Genomic DNA, 23728 nt, shown 5'->3' with positions numbered 1-23728 from the left:
TTACACAGAGGGTAGTGAGTGCCTGGAACCCGCTGCCGGAGGAGGTGGTGGAAGCACGGATGATAGTGACATTTAAGGGGCATCTTGACAAATATATGAATAGGGTGGGATAGAGGGATACGGACCCCTGAAGTGCAGAAGATTTTAGTTTAGACAGGCAGCATGGTTGGCACAGGCTTGGAGGGCCGAAGGGCCTGTTCCTGTGCTGTACTTTTCTTTGTTCTTTGTTCTTTGCACCCTGTCTGGACCCTCTCCCTCTGTTGTGGACAACTTTTCCAGTGGGGACAGAGAGGGACAACCTGAGCCAATTGCGTCATTCATTGTGGAGGTGGAGGGGGTTGCGTCGAGGGGGGGGGAATGGGGCGTGTGGGTGGGATGGGGCGATGTGAAGGGCGGCACTACTGGACATGGGTGGATTGGGGTACGATGCTGGGCGGAACGTTGCCAGGCACATGGTCGTGAGGAGTGGGTCAGGGGGCTCGTGCCAATTCACCCGTGTGGTCCAGTGGCCGGCGTTGATGTTCTTATTGGTCCTCCTGGTGAGGCTCCAGGCCTGGCAGCCACTGCCACTACCTGCCAGGCGGCACTGGCTGCCCTGTGGCTGACCTTCCGAGCCCCTCAGGAGTACAGGGCATCCCGTCTGATCTCGACCGCTTCCAATAATCTGTGGCATCCCCACGTTATGGGACTGGTCACCTCAGTGCCACGGCTGCAAGCTGTGTGTGGTTTGCTCTGCAGGATCGGTTTAAGTGCTGCTCCGCCTTGTTGGCGGGGAGCTGGTGGGCGTGGTCCCGGCAAATCAGCCGGTGGGACCATCATTTGCGCCTTAAAGCCCCTGGGGCCTCAATATGTGGTCCAATTAACGTTTGATACCAGTTACAGCCTTGCTGGGCTAAGCATCAGGATGCTCGCGGCAGTTCCCACTCGCTACCATACTTCATAAAAATTAATTTTTAATTTTCACATTCATTTTTTCCAATGAAGGGGCAATTTAGCATGGCCAATCCACCTACCCTGCATATCTTTTTGGGTTGTGAGGGTGAGATCCACACAAACGCGGGGAGAATGTGCAAACTCTACACGGACAGGGCTGGGATTGAACCCGGGTCCTTGCGCCATGAGGCAGCAGTGCTAACCACTGCACCACCATCCCACCCCACTTAGAAACTTTTCCATTGAATCGTGTTCATTGAATTCATTTAAGGCAGTATTAGCTTGATTTTCTAATAGACAAGGGAGTCAAGGGTTACGGGGGCAGATAGTAAATTGTCATGGTCTTATTGAATGACAGGACAGGCTCACGGGGCTGAATGCCGTACTTCTGAGCCTAAGTCCTATCATCCTATGTAAATGGTGAGCTGGAATGGTCTCGGTTTCAATCCCTGCGGAGGACAACTTCCCACCTTCTGCCAGTCTGAGTGACCAGTTTTAACATGTATTGGCTGGGAATCTCAGTCCACATCTTTTGTGGGCGGGATGGCCACAGGGGGCGGAGGATCCAATGGATGTTGTCAGGATTTCTCACTCCCATTGTCCCCCCCTCCCCAGCAATGTCAGAAAGGGGCTTCCGCCATGAAGGATGGGAACCCCATCACCATACATTTAAACATCATTAGTGAGCTCCCCGCTGTATTACTGCCCCAGCAGCACCCCCCCCCCCCCCCCCCCCCCCCCCCCCCCCCCCCCACGGTAGGAATTCTCCTCTCGCTGGCATTATATCATGCCGGTGGGGTTTTACAATAGTTTTTTGACTCATGGGGACCTGCTGAACGGTTCTGCGCCAGAGGCGAATAGATAAGTACAGTTCCCAGGGGAGAGCGTCATGTCCGAGTACTGCCAGAGAGCAGTGCCTCGGGCAATGCGAGGGGGAGGTTTGTGTTGGGCCAATCTGTGAAGGGTGGGGGGTTCCTGTGTCTGTGAGGGAGAGTTTCCCAAGTTCGTGGGAGCGGGATGGAGGGGTGTTGGAATCCTTTCTTTTGGATCCGGGCGCCCTTTAAAAATGGGACCCCAATATCCTGAGAACTGAGGTTGCTGGCGGGGCGGGCGAATTCAGACTCACCCTGCCAGCGTGAAGTTGTGGGACCGGCCTCCAGGATTTTTTTTTGATGAAGGCTGGCATTTTCTGGCCGTTCCCTGGCGGCGGTATTCTCTAGTCCGGCTGGAGTTTCCGGCGGCATGGGGTGGCTGCAATGGGAATTTCCATTGACAGCGGAGGGAGCAGAGAATCCTGCTGCTAGCAAACGGCAGGTTGCCTCTGCCACCGAGAAACACTCGACTGGCAGGCTGCATAATCCCACCCTTAGTGTCAAAACACATGGAGAGGAAAGCCAACAATGGAGCCGGCTGGATACACACCGCTTTTCCTGCCTCAGGCCACACTTCAGTCAAAAAATGATAAAATTCCGTCCATTCTCTTTTTTATCTGTTTTGCAGCCAAGCCGACTCGTTATCTGACTCTATGGACAGGATTCTTCAATAATGGGGCTATGTCTCCATGCCGACGTGAAAAGCGATGCCAACCACTCTGGCGTCAACGGTCCCTGATAATGGGGAAGCCGGCGTCGGGGCGCGATTCTTGCGCCCCACCGGGGATTCTCCCACCCGGTGCCATGCCGGAGAATCCTGGCCCATATGTTGTGCCCCTCGCTATGTAGTGTCACTGGCTATGAATCTACCATGTGGTACCTTATCAAAGGCTTTTTAGAAACCTTGGGCTGGATTCTCCCAAAATGGGACTATGTCCCCACGCCGGCGTAAAATTGTACTCCAGAGATTCCTGGAAAAAAGATCAGCTAATTCAATGCCCAGCACGGGGCTAGCAGGGACCTGGGGTAATTCACACAGCTTTAGCTACAGATACAGGCCCCCGCACCTCCAGCTTGCACATGGCGGCAGCCTCGAACGGCTGTCCCGAGCACCATGGCGGACTTGGACCGCGGAGCCACACACAAAAATTAGACCCCCTGCGCGCCCGAGCATCTAACAGCGGGGATACCCCCTGGTATCCAATCCCCCCACCAGGGCGGCCACGGACTGAGTCCGCAGCCGCCACCCCAGCATCCCGACTAGCAGTAGGTGGTTAGTTCCACGCCGTCGGGAACTCGGCTGGTTGGGAGCGGAGGATCGCTGGGCTGGCCTTTGCCAGCCGTGCGGCGTACTCCACGATCACGCTGGGTCCCGGAGAATCGCCGGACTGGCGCCGGGCCCCATTTTGGTGTGAAAGTAGATTCTCCGTCCCTGCGCAGAACGTGATTTTGTCGCGGGGCTGCGGAGAATCCAGCCCCATGTTTAATTTTCTGTGTATCTGTACTCTTGGATCTCTCACATCATGTGCCCCATTCAAACACTACTTTCCAAGAATTATGTGGCCACCCCATCTTCCGAGTGCCTCAGCATTTAACGAGATGTTCCTTTTACTTCATAATTCGCTGTGTTTTTGTATTCCTGTTTCATAATTGTATCTGCTCCCTGATGATTTATTTCATCCATTGTCTGACCTTTACTCTCATGTCTAGTTTTCATTATCTTCGGACTTGTGTGATTTTCAACAGATCTACCGTCTCCCCGTAACTTCATCCTACTAGTTAGAAGCGTTATCGACAGCCCTATTCATTCCTTCTACTAGAACACTGGTCCCTCTTCAGTACAGATGGAACCCATCCCATTGGTACAGCTCCTTCCTGCCCTGTTATTAGTTCCAGTGTCCCTTGAAATGGAATCCACTCCAACCCTCACCAGTCCTACAGGAACACATTGCTTTCCTGATCTAATCATCCCTATGCCAATTAGTGCTCAATCTGGATGATGACCCCAAGATTACTGTCCATGAGGTCCTTTTTAAAAGAAAAAATTAATTGCAAACTTCTGATTAGCTCCCTCTTCCATTTGTTCTGTACTTTACTGGACCCAAGATGGACCATGTGGGGTAGGAGCTGTGTTTAAAAGGTATTCCTGGAGGTTTCATCAGATGACTTGTCCCCCCAAACCAACACCCCCCCCCGCTCCAGCAATTAATCGGCTAACACATCCATCCTTGTGACGCACGGCCTTGCTACACCAGTCAGAAAGCAAAAAGACTCATTACCAATTGCATGATGCTTAACTGCCAGCCAACCAAGCTTTATTATATCATAAATAAAAACAGAAAATGCCGGATAAACACAGCAGGTCTGGCAGCATCTGTGGAGCGACAGAGTTAACGTTTCAGATCTAATTTACAGAATCATACAGAGGACATGTCATGGATATAAGACTGGTGAGTTAATCCAGTATTTTCTGTTTTTATTTAGATTTCCAGCATCTGTAGTATTTTGCTTATTTCAGCTTTTTTGTTTAATCCTCCATTTTCAATATTTTGCATCTGGAAAAGAGAAATCTGAAAAACGATTAATAAAAATTTAAACTTGAACACCCCGATGGTTTTTCTCCAGGATCATACATAGCAGTGTCCTGGAGATTGATCTTCAATTCATGGAGACTCCAAGCCAATCCTGGTGGGTTGGGAACCTAATGGACCACGACAATTCTTCCTCCTCACTTTCTGAATTTCCTTCCGATTATTCAGAAATATCCATTCGCTTTGCACCAAATAAGCAACCCATCCTTTGGATGGTTGATTACAACTGTGAACGCAAAAACATACCAGGAGTCTCTGAGAAATCATGTCTTAGTATTGGGACTTGTAAAAGAATTTAACCATGTATTCAAATTCTCTACCTTTAATACATGCCTGCTTACGTTTATACACTACAATTCAGAACCTAAGTGAACCGTTGCAACCTTGGTTTGCATACGTACCTTGAACTGCATTAAGCTGTACCAGTCTGGTTGTAACTGCTCTAAATTGATAAGGTATCTGGATGAGCGAGAATCTGTTCACTTATCATTGTAATAGATTAGGAGCTAACATCAGGTACTCATAGCCAATTAAAAATCAATTACGTGCCCTGGTATTATTCTTATTTTTTTATTATTAACTGGCCAATTGGATCCAATAGTTCGTAAAAGAGCAAACCGACTAATTAAGTGTGTTGGGTATAAGTAAGGAAGTCAAAAACATTTTCTTTGCAGTAGAACAAAAATAGATCGATCAATGGGAATAGCTTGACCCAAAATCCAAGAGATACAAGAAAACCCAACATGGTACTGAGGTGTTAAGAGACTATGAGCGTTTTAGAAAGAGAAATCTACAAGACAATTCCAGTCCAGGTTTTTGTGTGCATCATTGCCATGGAGAATGCAGCATGGAACAGTTAACTGTCCAGCTTTCTTAAAATTCAAACTGGGCAGGTCAACTCTGATTGGTCAAGGCATTGCCAAGGCGATTGAATCATTTGCAGGCAGAAAGAGCATGTTCACGTTTTACACTTTTTCCAACTGAACAAAAGCTTGGTGGGCAATCATTCTCTGGTTCATTTCCCAATGACCAATCAGATTTGACCTGCCAGTTTGAATTGGGATGTTTTCAATGAGCAGTACCATTCACAACTCTTCAGATCCAGAAGCAGTCCGTGTCCATACAAAACAAGACCTGGACAGCATTCAGGCCTCGGCTGTAAGTGACAAGGGACATTCACACCAGACAAGTGGCAGCCAATGACCATCAACAAGGAGAATAATCATCTCCCCTTAATATTCAACAGCATTACAACAAACTGAATCCCACACCATCACCCACCTCGGTGGCACCATTGTTCCATATTTATACCTCGGAGCTGAGATGACACTAGTTTATTTGTGCCATGAGACAAAACTACACTCAAGTCGTGAGTAAGCTGAAAGTAGGAGATTTTATTGCAAGCATGGAGGGAAATGCTCCAATGAAACAAAGCATCTCAAACAATCAGTATTGTGACATACATTGAGACACATTTATTCCCCACATCTCTTTTTATGTAGCTGGTTAAAAGGCATTGTTAATGCATGAGAGCTGATGATTGGAGAGATGGTGCTATTGATCCCTCTTAAGATGGTTCAAGCACAAACCATTGACAAAGTTTTCAATATTAAACCCACCTTAGAAAGCTGCTATCGCACTGGCATGAACTCACAAAATGGGGCTGCTGCCCTTTGTCTGGGGGACCAGATTCCAAGCTTCCCAATCACCCATCAAGTCCTCCATTCTCACCGCTTCCTAATTCTCCTTCCTCCTATCACTATCTAGTCACCCCCCTGTTACCTTTTGAACCCATCCTTATGCATGTTTGCTGATCACGTCATCCATCAGGACGCTTTGATGTTGACGTCACCATGTCTTTTGTCAACCTGACCACTCTCAATGCCTCTTCTCAAGACCACATGCACCAAAACATGTATGTCATGCAGAGCCCTCCAACCATGACGTGCACTGCCCAGGACAACCTGCCTCAATGTGCCCCTATTGCCTCAGTCTCAGGACAGTCTCTAACTCTTCCCTGAATAATTTTATAGTGGTCCAGGACAGTCTTTCACTCTTCCCCTCTGTTCTTTGATCACACTCCTTTCCTCTCTACATACAGTCGAGAAACAGACCGTTCTAATTATCTGCATGCAAGCGGGGCACTTAATTTGGGGAGAAAATCGTGATTCTGGCAAGTTTGGCCTTTTAATGATCATTAAAGAGATGCAAACAAAAGCAAATGAGGTTCCTGAGACAAATTAGCAGGAAACTCGACCTGCCTTTAACCCGGCAAAAAAGTCGGGAGAACAAAATTCCAAACTTATTTCCTGCCGGTGGGAAATTGCCTTTTCCCATTTTGCCAAATTTAGCGCCCCACCCGCCACAATTGCCGACACTGGCACGAGTGGACAATTCCGCCTGAAATCTAGAATACATCTATTAAATCTCCCCTTAACCTTCTCCACTTTAAGCAAAAGTGGGAAAGCTTCTCCAGTTTCTGCACATGGATGAAGTTAATCTAGCCTTTCATTAACTTCATTCCCAATGTGAAGAGGCTGAAACCAGGTTATTCATGGGTTAAGATTGTGGGCGTGGAGGTGTGATAATTGGATACAGTGTTGTTTGAGCCTGTACTCTGACCAGCTCTTAGCTCCCAAGTCCATTTGTGACAGTTTGAGAAGGTGGCAGTGGGATATGTTCACCATGCAGTGGTGGATAATATGTGTCTCTACACTGGGGATATTCCCTCTGATCGCATACAGCTTCCAGGCACAATACAATGGGTAAGTCATCAAATATTACTGCTGTCTTATCAGTGAGGAAGACTATTAGTACACTGCCTAATACTAATAAAATGTGACAATAATTCTGTGGGCTCTGTGGAGATTATCAGCCATGACAATGACCCATCACATCTGAGTTTGTTTGAGTTTGTTATCTGAGCTGATACCGCAGTGCAGAGCTGAGGGAACTCCAGCAAAAAAATTAAACCAAAGTGTTCTCCATTCATTGGGGCAGATACAAAAGATCTTGGGAGGGATTCTCCATAGCTTGATGCCGAAATTGGAAATGACGATCGAACGGAGAATTGCTCCTGATGCCGTAATTGCTGCAGGCGGCGGTTAGACACCGGGTAGCAGTGCTCCACCCCTCCAAGTCATGCGATGCTCCGCCTCCGATGGGCCAAGTTGCCGACGGCGTGGGACATGTGTGGTCTCAGTGGTCGTGAGCTTGGAGTGGCGCTTGTGGAGAGAGAGAGAGAGGGCATGCCGACAGTGTCCAGCACTTTCACACGCGGCCGAGATCTGTGCTGCTGTCCGGGGGCTTCTGCCAGGGCTTGGGGGAATGGTGCGTGGTGGCCAGGAGGTGGGCTATGGGGTCGGGGCGTGCGGGTAAGTGATCCAGCACAGCTGGCGCCATCTTTTCCGGCACGACCGGTGCATGTGTGGCTAATGTAGGCGTACGTACGGCTGCAGCCTGTCAGCTCTGCGTATGTGCAGCACAGACTAGGCGATTCCCCAACCATCATCCGCGCGTTCTGCGGGTGTTTCATGTGGCGCCAGTGCTAGCCTCTCACCGGTACCAGAATCGGTGAGGGTTTTGTGCCGATTTTCCCGTCGTGAAACACCACGGATCCTCCGTTGGCGTTGGCACTTAGCCTCAGGAACAAAGAATCCAACCCCTTATCCTTGTCATCTGGTCAATATTCTTCCTGTGTCTCATTCATTTCCGATCTTTAATCACTTCCCATTGGCAGACTTGCCATCTGGGCTTGGAATTCTGGCCTTCCCCTCTCTACCTCTCCCTCCAGTTTAGCTGGATCGAGATATTTTAATCATCTCTTTTTACCAAGAGTTTGGTCATTTGTCTGAATAGCTACTTATGTGGCTCAGTATAACATTCCTGTTAAATGACTCAGGACCGTTCTAGAATCATAAAACTGCACAGAAGGAGTCATTCACCCTGTCAAAGTCATGTAAAAAAAAATCATTTGTGTGCCAGCATTTGTTGCCAGTCATTAATGACCCTTGCTAGGGCATTTAAAGTTAACAGTCCAAAAATATGCAGGTTAGGTGGGGCTATGGGAGTAGGAAGGGGGAGTGGGCCTAGGTAGGATTCTCTTTCGGAGGGTCACTGCGGACTTGATGGGCTGAATGGCCCCCTTATGTAGTGTAGGGATTCTATGGACCAAAGAATATTGGGGAAGTGGGAACAGGTTACTGAGTTGGATGATCAGCCATGATCATAATGTACGATGGAACAGATTTGGCCACCTCCTGCTCCTATTTTCTTTGTTCCTATGAACCTGGTTCTCTGGAGTTTTAGTTGATGCCAATACCACTGCGCCACTATCTCCCTCCAAGCTAACTCTGAAAGAGCAACTCAGCTAGTCCCACTCCCCTGCCTTTTCCCATGACCCTGCGAATACTTTTTGTTCAGACGCTTATACATCGCCTTTTACAAGGCCCCATTTGAATCCACATTCTCAGGGAATGCATTCCAGTGCCTAACCACTCGCTGTGTAAAGATATGTATTTGCTTCTTGCCGTTGATTCTTTAGCCATCCACTTAAACCAATCTCCTCTGGTTTTCAACTCTCCTGCGAAGAGGAACAGCTTCTCTCTCTATCTGTGCCACCTGATCTTTGAATACCTCTGTCAAATCTCCTCTAAATCTTCTCCCCTCTAAGAAGAGGAACCCCAGCTTCCTCAAACTATCTGACGTTCCGCCAAAGGTGCCATATCTAGGTCAGTTTTTCTTCAGCAGGTGATAGAAAAGAATTTCTTCTCTCATTTCAGGGACCAGGTGCTCAAACTCATCCCGGCGGATTCCGAGCAGGTGGAGTTTCTGCGGCAGCTGGTGGAGAATGAGTGGGTAGGTTCTGGAATGAGTATGTGCATCTTGGTTAGCTGTAATCACGTGGCATCGGCATTCTGGTGTTGGTTTCATTTCTTGACCAAAGAGACTAAAGGTAGGCAACTGGACCTTCCTGTCGAGTCAGGCCTCATCTGGATGTTGTGTTCTGTGATCTTGCCGTTGTAAGGACATACACAGGACATCTAGTTGTTTAACCAGAGTGATGATTTATTGATGAACAGGTGGAAAAATAACAAAGATACAGACAAAGTTACTAAATGAGTTTAGTGAACTCTCCTGGAGCTACTCCGTGTGCGACTGTCCTTTTGTACATCTTACTATCAACTGGCGGGTATCTCACGTCATGTGACTAATGTCTGACACCACCAACTGGTTGGAGGTTGCATTACTTTTTTTTCAGACAATATTTTATTGAGGCATTTATAATTTTAACATTTTAACATTCTAAACAACAGAGCGGTCCAACACATGCAGAAAGCACACAATAACATACCCAACTTCCCCCCGTCCTAACTCCTAGCTACCCATATATTAGATTCCCTGCCCTTATTCTCCACTTTCATGATTCCCCTTCCCCACTGCCCAATTCACCCCCCCTCCTGCTGACACTCAGTTTTCCTTAAAGAAGTTGATAAATGGCTGCCACATCCGAGCTAACCCCTGTACTGAACCCTTAAGGCGAACTTAATTTTCTCTAGCCTAAGAAACGCTGCCATGTCCCTGACCCACACCCCATGACTTGGGAGGCTCCAAGTCCCTCCGTTCCTAGCAAAATCCGTCTCTGGGCCACCAGGGAGGCAAAGACCAAAATGCCGGCCTCTCTCCCCGCCCTGGGCTCCTGAATCTTCCGACACTCCAAATATTGCCACCTCTGGACTTGGAGTCACCCTCCCTTCCAGGACCTCTGACACGACATCTGAGAATCCCTGTCAAAATCCCCTCGGCTTCGGACAAGCCCAAAACATATGTACATGGTTCGCCAGCCTTCCCCCACACCGCCACATCTATCCTCTACCTCCTCAAAAAACCTATTCATGTGGGCAGCATGGTGGCTCAGTGGGTTAGTGCTGCGCCGATCCCAGGTTAGAATCACGGCTCTGGGTCACTGTGCGTGTGGAGTGTGCATTTCTCCCTGTGTTTGCGTGGGTTTCGCCCCCACAACCCCAAGTTGTGCAGGGTAGGTGGATTGGCCATGCTAAACTGCCCCTTAATTGGAAAAAAAAAATGAATTGGGCACTCTAAAAATAAAAACCTATTCATCCGGGCCACAGTCATATGAGCCCTGTGAGCCTGGCACACGCCGATGATGCATTGACTCTCCTCAGGGCCTTCTCTCATAGCCCGGCTTCCAACTCCCCTCTCAATTCTTCCTCCCGCTTCCTCTTCACCTCCCCAATTGGGACCCCTTCCCACTTCATCAGTTCCTTATATATTTCCGAGACCCTCCCCTCCCCAACCCCTGTTTTAGACATCACCTTATTCTGTAGTCCCCTTAGAGGGAGGCGAGGGAAGTTTGGAACTTGCCTCCGGACAAAACCCTGTACCTGCAGGTACCGAAATCCGTTCCCACCCGGTAACTCAAACTCCTTCTCTAGCTTCTCCAAGCTCTGGAAACCCTCCTCAATGAAAAGATCCCCAAATCTCTCCGGGGGCCCTCCGATGGGGTCTGGCCCACGATTGGGGCCCACCGATCGGCAGGCCGACCTCTTCCCCCCCCCCTTGGGCCTACTTTGTTGCGCGGCTGGCCCCTGAATCCCCACGCCATGTTGCGTCAGGGCTGGCATGCTGAAGAGGTCACCCGCGCCGGGAAGGGAGGCTGGAGCAGTGTCAACCGCTCCAGTGCCGTGCTGGCCCCCTGTGGGGTTCAGAATCGGTAGTTCCCGTGCCCGTTTCGCGGCGTCGTGAAACGTGACGGCGTTCACGACATTCGAACACTCTGTCTGCATTTCGGAAAATCGTGGCCCCTATGTTCCAACCCCCCTCACTATCCCCAGCCAAATGTTCAATGCCCTCAGCACCATTGCCAAAGGATCTATGGCCAGGGCAAACAGTAGTGCCTTGTCCCCCTGCACAGACTAAAGCAGGCATTTTCAAAGTCTGGAGCGCAACCCGCGGGTGGGTTGTGGGTGGGTGTCAGGAGGGTCGCGGAGCCGTCTGTCGCAGCGCTCCTGATTGTGTAAATTTGCGTGCAACAGCCGGCTTTTAACAATGCCGGCTGCGAGCGGCCTTCAAAAAGATTGCGACCAAGGGATGGCACGAGGCACAGTGGTTAGCATTGCTGTCTACGACGCTGAGGACCCGGGTTTGAATCTGGGCCCTGGGTCACTGTCCGTGTGGAGTTTGCACATTCTCCCCGTGTCTGCGTGGGTTTCACCCCCACAACCCAAAGATGTGCAGGTTAAGTGGATTGGCCACAGTAAATTGTCCCTCAATTGGAAAAAAAATAATTGGGTTCTCTTAAAAAAAAGATTGCAACCATACAAAAAATATGCGGCCGCACTGCACATGCAGAGTTTTGCACATGCGCACTGATGAGCCAGCACGCATGCGCAGTGTGGCCACGTTTTTAAAATATGGTCGCACCTGTTTTGAAGGCCACTCGCAGCCGGCATTGTTAAAAGTAGCTGCAAAAAGTTCGGGGAGAATTATGTGATTAGTTGCTATCTGCTGATGAAGTGGAAATCTCTTACTCCAAGAATGGTCAGGATCTGGGTGTAGCATTTAAGATTGGGAAAGACAGTCTCGCTGACAGAGCCTTATTTCCGCATGTTCTGTGCCACAATTGTGCTGTGGAGCTTAACTTTGGACAGATGGAGACTCCATACTTTCCAATACCGGAAGCCTTCACCTTCATTCAACAGGTTCTATTGAAGGAGCGTGTATGAGGGCCAAAGGTACCCAAAACCATTTCCTCCATTTTGTCAGCAGCAAACAGGTTAAGAGAAAATGGTCGGTCACGAAGGTCATCTGGCATGGGCAGCGATGGTCGGCCAGCGTGGGTCGCAAAAGTCGGCCGGCGTGGGCCGCGAAGGTCGGCCCGTGTGGGTAGCATTTCTAACTATGTACAACCTATCCACATGAATATAATCACACTGAAGACTGCGTCCAGTTCTGTGCACCATACCCGAGGAAGGATGCGATGGCATTGGAAATAGTACAGAACAAAATTCACAAGACTGATTCTTGGAATAAAGAACTGTAGTTATGAGGATAGATAGATCAGTGGGTTGGGTCTGTTTTCCTTGGAGAAAAGATGGCGGAGAGGAGAATAGGATAGAGATATTCAAGATCCTGAGGGTTGTGGACAGAACAAATAGTGAGAAACTGTTTCCACACAAGAGTGCATCAGGAGCTAGAGGACACAGATTCAAAATAATGGGCAAAAGAAGTAGCAGTGATTTGATGGGGGGGGGGGGGGGGGGGGAATTTCACCCAGAGGATGTTTGGAGTCTAGAATGACCTTCCTGAGGGGGTGGTGGAGGCAGGTTCAATCGAGGGATTCAAAAGGGAATTACATTGCTCTCGGAAAAGAAAGAATGTGCAAGGTTACAGGGATTCATCAGGAGAGTGGTATTAGGTAGAATCCTCTGTCAGCGAGCCAGTGAAACCCAATGGGCCAAATAGGCTCCTTCTGCACTGGAACGATTCAGTGATTGTGAAGGATTCACTCAGGTATCAGCAGGCTCATTGTCCATTCCCAGTAGGCTTCGGGCAATGTCAGAATACTCTGCCCATGATATTGCCCTGACCTTTATTCTTGTTAAAACTTGGTGCAGTGAATCTTACCATCCCCTCACTCTGTGTCCTGTCTTTGTTTGTGACACACATACACTTACCACTCTCAGATCATCTGCGTTAGTGTTACTGGTCAATGGATAAATGGTTCTGTCGCAGATCCGATGTATACTTCAAAGCAAGCTAGCCAATGTGCGAAGGTCGACTTGGCGTTGTCTGCTTGAGGGTGCAGCTGCAGGCGATCTGGCTTGATGCGGAGATCCATCGTTTAAAATCTCTGCATAATAAATTGATGCACTATCAATTATGACGAGAGTAGAGTGTAATCGAGGCTTTATTACACAGAGATGTGTAGCCTCCCGCAGCTGCTGCCAAAATGGCTGCAGCTCGGAGAGCCCACACATTTATACTCCGCCTACTGGGCGGAGCCAGTCGGCAGGGATCTACCCCCGTACCTGTAGTACAGGAGCCTTACCGTAATATACCTCATATGTGATATATATACAACAGTGGTGACTACCACATGACACACATAGTTTACCACTCTCAGATCATCTGCGTTAGTGTTACTGGTCGAATGGATAAATGTTGCCCAGAACACCCAAAGAACTCCCATGCTCTTCTTAAAATGTTACCAGTGGGACCTTATCATGTCCACCTGATAGACAATAATTAAGGCCTTAAGACATAGGAGCAGAAGTGGGCCATTTGGCCCTTCAAGTCTGCTCCGCTATTCAATAAGATCATGACTGCTGCGATGTGATAATTCTCAACTCCAGTTTACCACCTCATATCCATAACCCTTGATTCACTGACTGATTAAAAGTCTATCTCAGTCTTGAACATACTTTTTTTTTAATATGCATTTTATTCAAACTTGTATAAAAGTAGGTTACAGCAAATAAACACCTCAGGAAACATTCTTCCCAACAATCAATGATTCAGTTTGTACACATTTTTCTCCTTTTTCAGCCCCCCCCCCCCTCCCCCCCCACCCCCCTGCGACGAACAGCTCCTCAAAAACGGTCACAAACATCCCCCACCTTTTCTCAAACTACCCTGCTGAGTCCCCTAACTCATACTTTATTTTCTCTAACCGCAGGAAGTCTTACAGGTCACCCAATCATGCTGCTACCACTGGTGGCGATGCCGACCGCCACTCCAGCAAAATTCGGCAGCGTGCAATCAGAGAGGCGAAGGCCAAGACATCGGCCTTCCTCCTGTCCATGAGCTCCGGCTTCTCTGAAACCCCAAATATCGCCACCAAAGGGTCCGGGTCCACTACCTCCTCCACTATCCTGGCTAAAACTGCGAACACACCCGCCCAGAATCTTCCCAACTTTTCACAACTCCAAAACATGTGCGCATGATTCGCTGGCACCCGCCCATACCTCTCACACTCGTCTGCTACCCCATGAAAGAACCAACTCAATCTCGCCTGAGTCATATGCACCCTGTGCTCCACCTTAAACTGTATCAGCTCACCCTTGCACAAGAGGATGTCCCGTTAACCCTATGTAATGCCTCATTCCATACTCCCCAATTGATCTCCATTCCCAAATCCGCTTCCCATTTCTCCTTGATCTTCACCACCCGCTCGTCTCCCTGCTCCCCTAAGCCACTTATATATATATCCCCAATTCTACCCTCCCCTTCCACATCCGGAAGCAGCAGTCGCTCCAGCAGGGTGTATCCCAGCAATCTAGGGAACCCCTTCCAGACCTTTCATACAAAGTCCCTAACCTGTAGATATCTGAACTCACTACCCCATGGCATCTCTACCCTCTCCCTTAGCTCCTCCAGACTGGCGAACCCTTCCTCCAAATATAAATCCCTCACCTTGACCAACCCCATTCTTCTCTCCACCTCTGGTATACACGATCCATCCCCCCCGGCTCAAACCCATGATTCTTGCACAGTGGCGTTAGCACCGACATCCCTTCCACCTTAAAATGCCTCCTCAGCTGATTCCATATCTTCACCGTGGACTGCACTACCAGGCTCCCTGAATACCTACTCGGACCCATTGGCAATGCTGCCACCACCATAGCCCTCAAACCAGACCCCTTACAAGATTTCCCCTCCATCCTAACCCACTCTACCCCTTCTCTTTCCCACCACCGCCGCACCTTGTCCATATTCGCCACCCAATAATAATGAAGCAAGTTTGGCAACACCAACCCCCCCCCCCCGCTGCCTTTGCCTCTGTAGCAGGGTCCTCCCCATCCTCGGCACCTTCTCCGCCCATACAAAGTCAGAGATGATTGTGTCCACTTTCTGAAAAAAGGCCTTTGGTATAAAGATCGGGAGAGCCTGAAAGATAAACAAGAACCTCGGCAGAATTTTCGTTTTCACCACTTGGACCCTCCCTGCCAGTCTTGAACATACTTAACAACGTAGCCTCTACAGCTCTCTGTGGTAAAGAATTCCAAAGATTCACTGTCCTCTGACAGAAAAAAGTCCTCCTCACCTCTGTCTTAAATGGATGGCTCTGAGATTAAGTCCTCGGGTCCTCGACTCTCCCACAAGGGGAAACATCCTCTCAGCATCTACCCTGTCGAGCTCCCTGAAAATCCTACATGACACAATGAGGTTGCCTCTTATTCTTCAAACTCCAATGACAACCGGCCCAATCTACTCAAACTCTCCTCATAAAAAAATCCCTCCATACCCACAATCAACCTTGTGAACCTTCTGTGGACTGCCTCCAATGCCAGTACATCATTCCTGAGATAAGGGTCCACTGCAGACAGAGCCTCAGTTTAAGGTCTCTCCGACAATGAAACACTCCCTTGGAGTGCATTAAAGTGTCAGTTAAGACTTTGCACTCAAATCTCATGTGTAAGCCTTGAGCCCATTATCTTTCAGCTTGGGAAAGGGACCTAAACCAGGCCATAGATAACAGTGCTAACTTGAGAGACTTTGGACTTTGCCCTTTCACATTTGAATGGTGTTCAATGTTTGAAGGGAGAGTAACTACGGGTTCAGCAGCAGCACAGCCAGAAAATTGGAGGCATAATAAAAGAGATAGAAGCACACCACTTGCATTGCATTAATCAGATCCTCCAACAGTAACATGTTTGCAGTTGTAACGGATATTGAAGCTCAACTGGGGATGGGCCAGTTTGTTAAATCAGTGACACTGTGAGAATAATGTCATTTTCACTTCTTTCATTTTTCAAACTTAATTTTCATTTTTCATTCAGTTTATTTGCAAAGAAAATTAATACAAAGTGAAAATGAATCCGGCCATTGAATCTAGAAAACAGAAGATGGCCATTCAGCCCATCGTGTTTGTGTTGGCTTCTCCAATTCGTCCTATTGCACAGTGGTTAGCACTGTTACTTCACAGTGCCAGGGTCCCAGGTTCGATTCCTGGCTTGCGTCACTGTCTGTGTGGAGTCTACACATTCTCCCCGTGCCTGTGTGTGTTTCCTCCGGGTGCTCCAGTTTCTCCCCACAAGTCCCGAAGGATGTGCTGTTTGGTAATTTGGACATTCTGAATTCTCCCTCCGCTTACCCCAACAGGCACTGGCGTGTGGCGACTAGGGACTTTTCACAGTAACTTCATTGCAGTGTTCATGTAAGCCTACTTGTGACAATAAACAAGATTATTATTATTATGGCCCTGTGTTATTCTGAAAAAAAGGACAAGTTTCATTTTTCTTCATATCAATGGAGCTTCCTTGCATTTTTAAATTTATTTCATAAATCAAGTTTCCCAGGCAAGATTTTAAACAGGGCAATGCCTTGGCCTCAAGATGTTGATGTTGAAATTGGTTGGTAAGTATTTGCAGATAAGGGTTTTATGGAGTGATCCCATTATCACTGTGTTTACGATTCCTGAGGGTTTATGTTTTATATTTTGTGCAGATTGATTTATGGAAGCCTCAGTTCCCAGAGCGTATTCAACCTCAGGGTGAGGTCCATGCCCGGATCCCAGCCTCATCACTCGACACAGTGAAAGGTGAATTGAAGGAAAGGGCCCTTCAATACAGGTAGGTGTGGCTGCGAATGATCAAACAATTGTAGGTTTTCCCTTCCCTCCGTTGTGCTCGGGCAGCCATTTTATACATCGTCCGGCTGTAAGCAGAGTTTTGCTGCATCCCCCTCGCTAGGCCCAATATCCAACAATGCATTGGAGTTTAGAAGAGTGAGAGGGGATCTCATAGAAACTTATAAAATCCTCACAGGATTAGACAGGGTAGATTCAGAAAGAATGTTCCCCACGATGGGGGAGTCCAGAATCAGGGGTCATAGTTTGAGGATAAGGGGTAAACTATTTAGTAATGAGGCGAGGGGAAATGTCTTCACCCAGAGAGTGATGAATCTTTGGAATTCACTACCACAGAAAATAGTTAAGGTCAAGTTGTGTGGTTTCAAGAAGGAATTAGATATTGCTCTTAGCGTTAAAGGAATCAAGGGATATGGGGGGAAGGCAGGATCAGGGTATTGAAGTTGATAATCAGCCATGATCATAATGAATGGCGGAGCAGGCTCAATGGGCCGAATGGCCTCCTTCTGCTTCTATTTTCTATGTATGTTTCACTTTGGTGTTGTCTACAACTTCTCTTTAAAAACATTAAGTAGTCAAAATTAATCTATCGGGGCGCACAGGTAAATACAGGCACGAGGGGATGGGGGTGGGGTGGGGGTGGGGGGACATGTCTGGGCATGACCATGGCACTTACCCTGACACAGCCCCAATCTCTGTGGAGCCGGCATTGCCGGCTCTATCAGTCCCACCCTGCCACCATGATGGTGAGGGCCATTTCACCGGATGTTCAGTGCACGGAGTGTCAGATTATCCAGAGAAAAAACCCGTGCACCTGGAGAGCAGTTTTCCCACCTCAGTCAGCACTCTGTGCACTGTGTGGAAAATCCGGCAGATAGAGCCAACCGTGTGTCAAATGCCAGCTCTGTCTGTCATTCGCCATAGTTCCCAAGACACTGTTTAGAGAGAGACAACTGTATACGGCTTGAGGGGCATCACTTTGCAACAAGCATGGCTGAACCAAGATCCCTCCCACTGTTATCTGCATGGAAGTTTGGGAAGGATTCATTTCCAGGTTCATTGCCAAACTGCTTGGTCGGGTCATTAATGCTCCTTAATGTGACCAACAGTATTGAACCCAGTGTTTCTGACTCAGAGGTAGGGACATTACCCACTGCTCTGTAAGACCAGCCTTTATCTGCCAGATCAGTTCTATCTGAACCATCAACACCTTTCAGATGCAGCCGTCAGTCTCTTCACACGCGGTTCTAACCTGTGTTATAAAACCATCTCTGCCCATTATATGCTGTGTAAGAAGTCTTACAGCACCAGGTTAAAGTCCAATAGGTTTATTTTGAATCGCTAGCTTTCGGCGCACTGCTTCTACCTCAGGTGAATGAAGAGGTGGGTTCCACAATCACAATTATAGACAAAGTCAAAGATGCAAGATGATATTTTGAAAGTGAGTCTTTGCAGGTAATTAAGTCTTTACAGGCCCAGACGGAGCAACTGGAGAGAGGCATAAACACAGGTTAAAGAGGTGTGAATTGTTTCAAGCCAGGACAGTTGGTAGGATTTTGAAAGCCCAGGCCAGATGGTGGGGTGTGAATGTAATGAGACATGAATCCAAGGTCCCGGTTGAGGCCGTATTCATGCGTGGGGAACTTGCCGATCAGTTTCTGCCCACCGGTACGTGATACATAATTGTGCGACTCGGCCAACGTTGTCGACCTCTTACGCTGCAGGAAAGGTTGTCCCAAAGCATGGTACATTGGCAGTTAAATATATGTGGTTGTGGAACCCACCTCTTCATTCACCTGAGGAAGGAGCAGTGCTCCGAAAGCTAGTGATTCGAAACAAACCTGTTGGACTTTAACCTGGCATTGTAAGACTTCTTACTGTGCTCACCCCAGTCCAACGCCGGCATCTCCGCATCATTATTTGCTGCATCAACCTGTCTTCTCTGAATCAACAGTGTTTTAACACACAATATTCAAGATCTCCTGGACAGACAGATACAGAGTGAGGATAAACAGCGTTTCAATTTCAGAGCACATGACTATACCAAGTATCACCCAATGGAGGAGGTAAGATTATACAAGAGGGAAGAATTGTCTCCTTTCCAATTTCGTAACTGAAACAAATCACTGTTTCTCTCTCAAACACTCAGATCTATCACTGGATGGAACAAATGAAGGAAAACTATAAGGAGTTGGTGACACAGCATCTGCTGGGAGTGACCTATGAGAAACGGCCGATGTATTATCTTAAGGTATTCCGAGAGTGTTACACACAAGTGCACTCCCTCCTTTTTATCTCATTACAGCTTCAGCCATAACCCCCTCTTTACCAACATGGGCCCAGCAATGAACTTCATCACTCCACAGCCCCCTGACCCTGTTACATCCGTGTGACAATTCCACTCCTTACTTTCTATCCTTGGACAGTTTCTGTCAGCTTCGCCAGTACCAGGCTACTTGGGCCCTGAGAGCAGTGTCGAGTAGTTGAGATGATCAGTTGGAATTGCGTGAGAGAAATCCTCCATCATTGTCCGTCTGGGCTCAGTTAATGACCGGAGCTGAACGGCTGGGACTTCTGGACAAATTGTGTTGCAGGATCGCCACAGAAACTAGCCAGAGTTTTACTGTCCGAAAAGAGGCCCTTTGGCTCATCATGTCTGTGTTGGCCATCAAACACCTGTCGATTCTCATCCCATTTTCCAGCACTTGGTCCATAGCCTCGTATGACTGGCATTTCAAATGCTCATCGAACTGCTTCTTACACCTTTATTCCTCTCTATTGTAATTGGATTTGAACTCAAATCACAACAGGTTAAAAAGCAAAGTTTTGGGGCGACACGTTGGCATAGTGGTTAGCACTGCTGTCTCACGGCGCCGAGGACCCGGATTCAATCTCGCCCCGTGTCACTGTCCGTCTAGAGTTTGCACATTCTCCCCATGTCTGCCTGGATCTCACAACCCAGATATGTGCAGGGTAGGTGAATTGGCCACGCTAAATTGATCCACATTTGGAAAAAAAGAATTGGTTTCTCTAAATTTATAAACAAAAAGCAAATATTCACTCTCTCCCCCACTCACATCAGTAGGGAAGGGAAACTTTCATATCTTGAATCTGGGATTCACTTTACCCTCAATCACTGGTAGGTCAAAATATGATCTCTGGAATGGGGAATGATTGGCCTGTGGAAGGGATGTGCTTTGAAGTTAGTGCTATGGAGTGAGGACTAGCCTTCAGGACATCATTGATTCATCAGTGGAACTCCTTAATCTTCCTAAATTTTGATCCTCTTTATTACAGGAAGGGCCAGATGTCCTTCATATTCATTTTAAAATATGAAGAAGGGAATAGAAATCCAGCAGATGGCAACAAACCTGAACCCATAACCTTATCATTCATGCCGCGTGCAATGGTCCCTCCACTTCAGATAGTTGTCTCTGTACGTGCCAGAAATTTCAATTTGCCACATTTCTGCATTTCTCTGTAATTGGCATCAGAAACATTGCTGCACATCACACTATCGTCTGCATGAGTCACCGTGACCCCAGTCACGCCCACACAAACCAACGAGAGAACCAGTGTCTCCTTCATTTCCCATTTGTTCTGCCCGTAGATCAGCAGAAAGTCCGACAGGCCCAAGAAGATTATCTGGATGGATTGTGGAATTCATGCCAGGGAGTGGATTGCTCCTGCTTTCTGCCAGTGGTTTGTGAGAGAGGTGAGTGTCTCCTTACTGTGGATCCACAACGGGGCTATCTGAGTCATAATCCTTTCACCAGCTTCAATATTGGAGGGCCCCGGTGGCCTTGAGCAACATGGCATAATCGAACCACAGATAATGGTTTCCAGATAGCGCAGATTGATGGTGTCAATTCTTTTTATGGCAGTTGTTAGCTTGGTGTTTTGCAAACAGAATGTTCGAGACAGGTAACATCAGATCATGCAGAGGAAGCCGTTTGCTCCCTATGGAAAGGCAGTGAGCAGAGGCCTCAAGGTAGATAGCATGTGAGATAAACACTGCGATATGCAAGATAATCCATGCAGGTCTTGGCAACAACAAGTACAATCCGGTCAATAACTAACTTATCATAATGAGGAAAGTTAGTTGAGGGCAGTTGATAGGAAGTCAGAAAACAGGGAACTGAATGTAAAAGCAAAATACTGCGGATGCTGGAATTCTGAAACAAAAACAGAAAACGCTGGATTAACTCAGCAGGTCTGGCAGCATCTGTGGAGAGAGAAACAGAGGGTGGGATTCTCTGCTACTGAGGAATTCTCCCTCAGTGTTCCCGAACAGGCGCCAGAGTGTGGCAACTAAGGGATTTTCACAGTAACTTCATTGCAGTGTAAATGTAAGCCTACTAGTGACAATAAAGATGATTATTAAAAAATGGTTTCAACCTGTGTGGGGGGGGGGGGGGGGGGGGGGGGCGGGAAGAAAAGGGCGTCTGTACCTCTGCTCCCAGAACTTTGTGAATAGACCTGTGTGAAGGTAAGACTGGCTCCAGATTCCTCAGTGAATGGGCAGTGAATTATAACAGTCCCAGGTCATCTGCAGCACTGGTTACAATCATGATGAGGCTCACTGAATAAAACTCGAATTGTCTCTATTTAATCTCACTTTCTGTGTACATTTGTACATGTATAGGTATTAGAGACCTACACTGCAGACCCTAACACTGATCGCTTCCTCGAACACATTGACTTTTACATTCTGCCGGTTCTGAACATCGATGGTTATGTTTACTCTTGGTTGAAAGTAAGTACAATCCCAGGCAATGTATTATTTTTTTTTTGAAAATCTTTTTATTGTCTTTTCTCATATTTATAAACAGTTATAGAGTATATACATTAAATTTTTTTGCCCGTGCTACTTTACTTTATTTTACAGAGAGGTTTGTTTTGTCCTTCATTGAACTGTGTACATTTTGTTGTCCCCCTGCGTTACGCAGTCCTTTGGTTCCTCATCTATCTTTTTTTTCTTAGCTTACTCGTTTTTCCTGTCCTCGAAAAGGTTTTGGAACAGGCCGACAAACTGCCACCAGGTATCCAGGAAGCCTTCCTCTGACCCTCGGATGGCGTACTTAACCTTCTACAGGTGGTGAAATTCCGAAAGGTCAGCGAGCCAGTCTGCAGCTGTGAATGCTGCTGCCGATCGCCAGCCAAGCAGGATTCTCCGACGTGCGATTAGGGAAGTGAAAGCTACGGCATTGGCCCCCTTCCCCGTGTGTACCTCTGGCTGCTCCGATACCCCGAAGATTGCCACTATTGGGCATGGCTTCACCCTCACCCCCACAACCTTGGACATTGGCTTGGAGAAGGCTGTCCAGAACCCAGCAAGCTTGGGACAAGCCCAAAACATGTGGGTGTGGTTGGCCGGGGCCCTCTGGCACCTCTCACATTTATCCTCCACCTCCGGGAAGAACCTGCTCATTCGGGTTCTGGTCAGGTGCGCTCTATGCACCACTTGGAGCTGCATTAGGCTGAGCCTTGTGCAGGAGGAGGTGGAGTTCACCCTGCTCAGTGCTTCGCTCCAGAGTCCCCATCCTACCTCTGTCCCCAGTTTGCCCTCATATTTTTGTCTGGTCCCGTCCAGTGGTGTTCGAGCTCTGTCCAGTAGCTGTCCGTATATTTTCCAACATAGACCCCCCTTCTCGCTGCTTCTGCCTATCAGGTCCTCTAGTAGTGTGCTTTCTGGGGCCCCAGGGTACCCTCTTGTTTCTTTGCGGAGGAAATGTTTTATTTGGAGGTGTCTCAATTCCTGTCCTTTTGCTAGTTTCCACTTCCTCGTCAGTTCATCCAGTGCCAGTCTGCGCCCTCGTAGAAGTCCCCGACCATCAATGTGCCCCCGTCCTACCTCCATCTTTTGAAGGTGGTATCTAGCTTGGCTGGGGGGAATCTGTGATTGCCGCGGATGGGGGCCATGGGGGCCAAGGGCAACAAAAAGGCTGATCGAGTCTATTTAACTTTCAACAACACCATGGACCTTGTATGGACAATATGTACTATTGTTAAATGTCTGGGCCAGTGGGAAGCCAAACATTTTTTTTTCCTTCTCTGGCTACTACTCATACCACCAGTTCTCTCCCCCCCCCCCCCCCCCAACCCGGCTTCTTTCTCCGCAAGGGGTGAATGTGGTGGTATGATTAACATAGCTGCCTGCCATTGGTGCAGAACACCAGCTTACCATTGGCCCTGGTAAGTCATGTGCCTCTCGACCGATTGGTTGAGACCAGTCATGTGACGGCCCCTCGATTGGTCGAGAGGCTGAGTTAACCCCGCCCCGTGGGGTATAAATACCCAGTATGCCCGGCGGTCGTCCATTTACTGTAGTCGACCGTAGGGCTAACATCTAGCTTATTAAAGCCTTACTTTTGTACAGCAACTCGTCTCGCGTTCAACTGATGGTTCATCACCCCTCACGACCGTTTGTTTGTCTTCCCTAGGAAGTCCATCTCCAGGGTCTCACTTCCATCCTGGCTGACAACACCGGGGCCTGTCCTTCTCCGGAAGCATACGAGGAGCCATATGACCGACCCCCTGGTCGAGAGGGTCCATCTTCTGCACGCCAACCCCCAATATGCCTACGTCACGCATCAAGACGGATGGCAAGATACGGTCTCCCTCCGGGACCTGACACCCGCTAGTTCCCATGTCAACGCGCCCCCCTCCCCTCCACCTGCGGCCACCTCCCCAACCCCTTATGCCCCCCTGGGGCTCCTGTA

At 48.2% G+C, this 23728-nt stretch overlaps 1 protein-coding gene across 1 annotated transcript in view; it reads left to right on the top strand.

Moving 5' to 3' along the window:
- The first annotated feature begins 6981 nt into the window (after nucleotides 1-6981).
- LOC119959044 (carboxypeptidase O-like) overlaps nucleotides 6982-23728 on the top strand; it is a 38811-nt gene continuing 22064 nt past the window's right edge. Inside the window, exons 1-7 of the mRNA XM_038787576.1 lie at nucleotides 6982-7161; nucleotides 9178-9253; nucleotides 16865-16989; nucleotides 18961-19072; nucleotides 19156-19257; nucleotides 20617-20721; nucleotides 21652-21762. Coding sequence (XP_038643504.1) covers nucleotides 7073-7161; nucleotides 9178-9253; nucleotides 16865-16989; nucleotides 18961-19072; nucleotides 19156-19257; nucleotides 20617-20721; nucleotides 21652-21762 — 720 coding nt within the window. The 5' untranslated portion in view covers nucleotides 6982-7072. The remainder of the gene's footprint in view (nucleotides 7162-9177; nucleotides 9254-16864; nucleotides 16990-18960; nucleotides 19073-19155; nucleotides 19258-20616; nucleotides 20722-21651; nucleotides 21763-23728) is intronic.

This window comes from Scyliorhinus canicula, chromosome 2, assembly GCF_902713615.1.
Source record: "Scyliorhinus canicula chromosome 2, sScyCan1.1, whole genome shotgun sequence".
Classification (NCBI taxonomy): domain Eukaryota; kingdom Metazoa; phylum Chordata; class Chondrichthyes; order Carcharhiniformes; family Scyliorhinidae; genus Scyliorhinus; species Scyliorhinus canicula.
Note: the sequence above shows the minus strand (reverse complement) of the source record. Positions and strands in the feature narration are given on the sequence as shown.